The 7,273-nt window shown below is 45.8% G+C and overlaps 1 protein-coding gene across 1 annotated transcript in view; it reads left to right on the top strand.

The window, feature by feature from the left end:
* Window positions 1–2,246: 2,246 nt before the first annotated feature.
* Window positions 2,247–7,273, top strand: part of CASQ2 (calsequestrin 2) — a 63,659-nt gene continuing 58,632 nt past the window's right edge. Inside the window, exon 1 of the mRNA XM_040471406.1 lies at window positions 2,247–2,706. Within this exon, the coding sequence (XP_040327340.1) occupies window positions 2,473–2,706 (234 nt within the window). The 5' untranslated portion in view covers window positions 2,247–2,472. The remainder of the gene's footprint in view (window positions 2,707–7,273) is intronic.

Below are 7,273 nucleotides of genomic sequence, written 5' to 3'. Positions count from 1 at the left end.
TTTTTCTTCCCCTCCCCCATGGGTTCCTGCTAAGTTTCTCAGGATCCACATAAGAGTGAAACCATATGAGAAACCTGATTTCTACAGCATGTGTCCTCGGGGCTGGGCTGTGAAGCCCCCAGTAGAGTCCAGGATCTGGGGACTGGAACTTTCCACACTAGAGCTTCTCTCTGTTAACCTGCAGTTGATCAGAAGCCAGACTTGAAGGCTTAAACTACATTTTCCAAATGTATTTCTTTTCCTTGGTACTTTTTATCAGTTTCAAGTCAAGAAATTCAAAGACTCTGACTTTAAATATTTCCAAATTTTTCAGTAAAATTTTAAAAACCTTTCATATTAAGAAAAGTGGGTCATATTCTAAATAAAGGTAACCCTGTGAGATTGAGACAATGGGAACAGGTTTGGGAAACTGACCTGGAAAAGACAAGACATACATTGTTTCACTCGGAAATCTTGTTCCTGGGAAATTTTCTAAAGAAAGCAGAGATCTCTGGTGCTTGCCAATGACCTGGAAAGTTAACCACGCCTTAGAATGGCTATTTTTGGCTCCATTTTTAAAAGCAGAGAGAATTCACCTTTAGAAAGAACTGAAGGTTTTCACGTTTTCACTGATGGGTTCTCCAAGGTCCTGGCTTCCTGGACATGAAAGTGTCCTGACAGCTCCTTGTCACCCTACTTCTCAGCATAAGGCCCTCTGGTTGTAGAGGAGGGGCCTGGTCTTCCTCGAGTAGGATGACAAACCTCTTTTCCTTAAATCCTCTGTAAATGTTGTGCGTGAGTGAGTCCTCACTCTTTCCAAAGCTGATTTTCCAACCAAAGGAAGACAAAACTTTGGTCCAAATTTTAAGACCCATAGACCACTCTAAAGAGTGGAAAGACATGACTGGCCTGTTGTTTGACCAGAAAGGATGGTCGAGGAACCACTTAAGAAATTGCCCTGAGTCATAGTTAAAGCAGCCAGCAGCACCTGAAATCCTCACACTGGCAGTTAGGAAGGCTATTTCAGACAAGTTGCTGATCTCTCTGAATTTCAGTTAGCTCACCTGTGAAATGAGCGCTTATCAACTCTGCCCCAATTGCCTGCTTGGTTCAAGGAGAAAGTGGACCGGAAAGGATTCACAAACCACTATTATTAGAAACGGACAAGTCTTATAATAACCTATGTTCCACCATCTCCAGTGAGAATGAAGTAAATATAATAGCTACCACGCACCTGCTTTGTACGATGCTTTTCCATCTCTGTGTTCCAAACCTTACAATATAGTCATAATTATCCTCATAACAAGGCAGGGGGAGGAACTGAGAACCAGAGAGAGTGAGTGACGCTTCAAAGTGCATCCAGCCATTAAAAGGCAGAACGGGGATTGGAGCTGTCATCTGTCCAACTTCCAGACTCTGTGTACCAGTCTGTCTTTAATGAAGAGGAAAGGGACAAAAATGACACATTAGGGGTTAAGGTAAAAAAAGAGATATAACAGAGATGTTCTGTCATAATCTAAGAGAGTTTAAGAGAATTTCTGAGGAAGACTGTTGAACTTTTACTTTATTTAAAGTAGTTTAAATTTATTTTAAAATGGAGATGGATTTTCCTGGTGTTAGCAGTGTTCAGCTGTGGGCAGGGGTGGAAGGAGAGGAACTGAGGCCCCAGTGCGGGGGTTCTGACAGGGAGGGTGTCCCTGTATCCCTTGCCCAGTGCCTGTCAGGGCCATGTGAGCATGGCACAGAGGCCACCCGGGGCCCAGTTCCCAAGAAGAGAGGATGGGGGGGGGGGGCGGGGAAAGGCAGGTGCAGAACGTGAAGTCCGCCTGGACTGGACTGTGTGAGCAATGAGTAGGTAGGGGGACAGGCAGCCCACCCAGAGGGGACAGGCTGACTTCTCTCCTTAACGGAACGATTCCGAGGCCTGGGTGGCCCTGTGTACATGCAGACGTCTCCACTAGCTTGTCTCGTTTATGGTCCCATCTCTCTCCCCTCTCATCTTTTCTCCTTCCTTCTTGAGTTTCTCTTCCCTGACCTTGCTGTCCTCCTTATTCCTTGTGCACGAGTTCTCCTCTTTCCCTCCTGCCTCCTCCCTTGCTACCCCTCTGACAAACTGTATCAGCGAATCCCTCAACAGTGTCATATCTAACTTTTTTTTTTTATTCATTGCATGATTTATTTTTAGCCTGAGACAACTGCATCCTAAAAATGGAGTTCCTGATGAGACAGGGGCTGGGCCCAGTTATGCGAGGTATCTGGGGCCTGGCCCGGCCCGGCCCTCAGTCGCCGCACGCCTGTGTCCTGTGCCCAGGAGTACTAGTAGCTGGAGCCCAGGCAGTGGAGAGTTGGTCCTCCGGGCCCAGGAGGGATAGAGAGGAGGGACCAAATCTGCCTCTCTGCTCCCCCGCTTCTTGCAACCAGACCTCTGAGAGTCTTCCGGCCACTTTCCTGCCCTCAGTCTTTCTGGGAAAGTGAAACGAAAACTGTTCCCAGATGAAGAGAACGCACCTGTTCATCGTGGGGGTCTACCTGCTGTCCTCCTGCAGGGCAGAAGAGGGACTCAACTTCCCCACGTATGACGGCAAGGACCGCGTGGTAAGCCTCACTGAGAAGAACTTCAAGCAGGTTTTGAAGAAATACGACTTGCTCTGCCTCTACTACCACGAGCCCGTGTCTTCAGACAAAGTCGCGCAGAAACAGTTCCAACTGAAAGAAATTGTGCTGGAGGTAAGCAGGGGGTATGCTGACCACCTTGTCCCAGCAAGCACGGGCTGGCCAGCGGCCTGGGGATGTGGGAACGCAGGAGCGGAGACTGTGTCCTGAAGTCCGGCTGCATTTTAGTCTCATGTGAATCTGAAGATATTTTTGTTGCAAAGCTGGGGTGTGTGAACAACGCAGGGTGGGGCCTGACTCCTAAAATAGGGACAATCGAATGTGTTGCACAATGCATGGGTCTGATTTAAAATCTGTCCCATGATGGTCCTCTTGGTTTTTCAAGGGCAATAGTCCCAGCAACTATTTTTCTGAGATAATTTTAAAAGTTTGTTAAGTGGCCTTGGGTGAAATGCATTCAGAGATGATTCTGGTTTCATTCGGTGTGCTAATTCCCCACTCTCTGCTCCCTGAACTTTTGCCGCAATCCTGGAGAGACAGGAGGCTTTTGACCTTGCTTCTCTCCATGGGTCAGCCGGGGAATATCACTAAGTGATCTTCGTCTCTTGTGATCTGGGTTCAGTCAACATTGCACAGTGTACATGTGTGAAGATCTTTAGCTGCACGTTCACTAATTAACGGGAATTTTTTTTTTTTTTTTTTTTTTTTTGCCTCAGAAAGTTCTTGGTGTGAGTTCAGGGCAGATGCTGAAGTCAGTTCTTGTTTTATCTGCATTACATGGCCTGTTAAGCCTGGCACTGTGGGGCCCATCCTCTAATCCTTGGTGAGGGCTCCAGGGCCAATTCCTGCAGCGCCTCCTGGACAGTGTAAGGTCACTTACACTTCAGGAGCACCTGTGAGTGCCAGGAATTCTAGTAGTCACCAAGATCCCTTATCAGCCCCGTGCCCAGCCCAGGCACAGACCTGTGGAAAGAGACATTTGAGAATTACAGCAGCTTGTTAACTAGCACCTCAGAAAGCTCAGCTTAATCAAATATTGTGATTACGAGAGTTACCATGTATGAAACTCATATAGATTTGAATCTTAAAAAAAAAAGATTCAAATAAACTCCATGAAAGCCATGTGACATATAGTCAAATATGTTGGATACTTTAAAAAGTACTTCAGAATCCTCAGTGTCTCCCGATCATCATACAAGCACCTATTCTCAGAGCACTTATATGTGGCGGTCTGGTCATTACAGAGAGCTCAGGTTGACAAAAAACTAAGCGTTTAGAAAATATCACCACTACCATTATGTTTTGTCTCAGGCTTATCCTGGGGGCTGCAAGTGGACGTTCATCTTGTGGGTTGCATGCAAAGAGAAAGCAGGAACAGTTTTTAGATCTTTGTGCTATCTATGGGAACATTGCAGGCTGGAAAAAAACCAGGACGTATAGCATAGCTGCTACTCAGCCCCTGAAATCCTCGCTCATATCATTGTCTCTGTCTCAAACTGCCATACTCAGTTATTGAGAGACTGAAAAAGTTAATTGAAGGCATAAAGATCCTACCCTGTATGCTCATCACTGTCTGGCAGCCTGGAACTCAAAAAGAATGCCAGTACAAGCAATGACTTCCCATTTCTGATGCCCCATCATATTAAAACACACGTGCACACACACCTACACATGCACACACGTACACACACTTTCCCCCAAGAATGTATCTCCCGCAAAGACCTAGGGCCCTGAGAAGGCACTTTCCCCTGGGCTCACCATCCCTTCACGCCCCTTTGATCCAAGAGTGCCTGGCAGAGACCCATAGGACATAGTTGATGCCCTGCAGGGTGCTAAAGCTGAGGTGGGCATCCTTAGGGGAAAAGGACACAGAACTTGGGGTTGGGAGATCTAGATTTATATTCTGGCTTTGCCTTTCCTGGGCACATGACATAGGACAGGTTGCTTAGTTCCTCTGGGTCTCATTTTCTCATCTATAAATATAGAAAAAAAACATCATACGGGCTTAAGAGATAATTATGTAACGATAATTAAGATTTAGTGAATGCTTACTGTTTACAGAGACGGTTCTAAGCACTTTGTATATGTTAGCTAGTTTAATCCTTACAGTATTTCTGTGACATAGGTACAGTTCCCATCCCTATTTTACAGGGGGATACTGAGGCACAGAGAAGGTAAGTTGCCCAGGGTCACCCAACTAGTGCAGGCAAAGGTGGTCTTAGCCCCTGCACTGCAATATTGCTAGAACCAAATGAGACAGTGTTCAGTTAGCTGCTAGATACTCTGTTGAGGATCGCTTTGAGTCTGCCTTAGAGTTGCTCTGCCGCGGGCCCAGACCTGGTGAGGCCAGCTGTATCACACTCACGGTTGAGAAGCGCATAGCCCTGGAGGGAGGCACTACTTATGCAGATGCCCCGACCAGGCAGGAGACCATGCTCCCTTAATGAGGATGGAAGTGGGGGGTGGGAATGGAGGGAGGTTTTGGGGGTGTTGGGGGTACCTGTCAGGTACAGGCTCTTTCTCAGAGTCCAGGACAAAACTGATTCCAAGAATCCCATGGGTAGAAAGAGAGTGATTTAAGCCTCTACATTTTCTTCATCGTCAAAACAGTTATTTTGTCCTCTGAATTCCCTGGACCTGAGACCTGCATGAAGGGAAGTACGCTGCCTGTTCCAGTGCGGTGGCTTTAGGGGGATAAGAGGCATGGACGCAGCCCCCAGCCAATGTCCACAGGAAGTGAGGTCTCAGCCATGGGTGGACAGTGCAGGGGACAGTTGGCTCCTCTCCTCCAGCCAGTTCAGGAAGGTGGCTTCTGGTATCTCTGTGTCATAATTCACCACAACCTAGTACTCAGGGACACATACACAACGGAAACACAGATTTCAAGGGACAATACTGATTATTATTTGGAGAAATACTTGGGTTTTTAACAAAATTCTTTTGTCTTCTGTTTTATTCTTTCTGTTCTAGTCTATTCTGTTGGTCTTCATTAAAAAATATATATTGATTCCAACCTATTAAGTTGATTTCATTCTACAGTTATTAGTTGCTACCCCCCAGTTGAAACACCTGAGACATCTTTAGGGATTAGGAGCTCATGACCTGTCATGTAAGGGCCACCCCATTCTGCTAAAAACCCAGAGGAACTATGGTCATGTGTATATTTTGCCCACCGTTCTAAGGGATGACAAGAAAAATGACCCAGAAACATCCCCCTCCACAGGGTGAGCAGGTCACTCCCTGACTCAGGGTCTTGAATGCTGATCAATCAGTCATCTGTCTGTTACTTAGAGGTTAGGTCTTGGGATAGATGCTGTGGACACAGGAAAATGAGACCCTCAAGTGGCTCTTGACCTATTATGGAAGAAGGGCAAATAAAAAACTATAGTGCAATGGGGTCACTGTTAAGAGTAGAGCAACTTAGAAGGTACTCCCAGAGCACAAAGAACAAGGGCCCTGCTTCCCAGGAGAGACACGGAAGGTATAACAAGGAAGAACTGGTTTGTGAAAATGAGGAAAATTTACCAGGCCAATAAGCAAGGGCTGGGGAGGGAACCGCAAGAGCAAAGATCCTCAGGGATCTTCCCACCCGATTTTCCTAAAATTTGCCCATGAGGGTCTCATTCCTTTAGGGGAGGATTTTTCTCCAAACACAGTTAAGCCCCTCTGAGAGTAGCAGTCCTTTAAAATGTTGCCAGTCACTTATACCTACATCTGACCACGTTTGAGTCCCGTGCGGGAACAGGGTTTGACAAGAGGGAAGAGGAGTAGGGAAAGAATAGAAAGTCACTAAAAGCTTGGGCAGAAAAAGGGCAAATTAAATGTCACCAGGTGACACCGAGCTCAAACTGCATTCCAGTTTGGCCGGGGTCTGGCTCTGGAGGGCACGAGGGGCAGTGCGTGGTAGCTAGTTCTATAGAGAAGTTCTGTAGAGGCTGGCTGAATGGATGCCATGTTCGATGAAACGTTCTCTTTGAACACCATCTAGATTGTTCTGAACCTTTACTTCATAGCCGTGGCTTTGTAGTGACAGGACTCAGGCAGCTGGGAATCCCGATTCCTGGTTGGGCATTTTATCCACAAAATAGCACATGCTCACTTAGAAATGTTGGAATATATGGAAAAGGAAAAAGAAGGCAATAAAAGCATCCACCCAGAAAGCAACACGGTTCACGTTCTGATAGATTTCTCCCCCGTACTTTCTGTCTATATGTAAACGTACAGTTTTCAGTGGGCTTATACCAATTATACAGTTTTGTTTCCTGCTTTTTTCACTTCAGTACATTGTATTTTTGTGTCACGAAAGAGTTTAATATTCTTGACAAACAGTGTTAAGGCTGGCCTAGCACTCCATGGTATGACCATGCATATTCTTAAGATAAGTTGTCCATTTGGGGATGTTGACACAATTTTCAGTTTTAAAAATCTTTGTCTGTTGAGGTTTTCATTGTAGTGTTAATGAAAATTCTTTGATTTTTAGCGAGATGGAATGTTCCCATAAAATTATCTGCCATTTATATTTCTTTCTCCCATGAATTATTTTTCGGTACCTTTCCCCCGTTTTCCTGTTGAGGGGTCAACACAATTATAAAGGGAGTTGCCATGCTGCATGCTGTTTCCTTCAGCTTCAGCCCAGACCATAACTGAGTTACACCACAGCAGCCAGATTCTGTTAGCCTCA

Source organism: Herpailurus yagouaroundi, unplaced genomic scaffold (assembly GCF_014898765.1).
Source record: "Herpailurus yagouaroundi ecotype Mexico unplaced genomic scaffold, PumYag 77, whole genome shotgun sequence".
NCBI lineage: Eukaryota > Metazoa > Chordata > Mammalia > Carnivora > Felidae > Herpailurus > Herpailurus yagouaroundi.
Note: the sequence above shows the minus strand (reverse complement) of the source record. Positions and strands in the feature narration are given on the sequence as shown.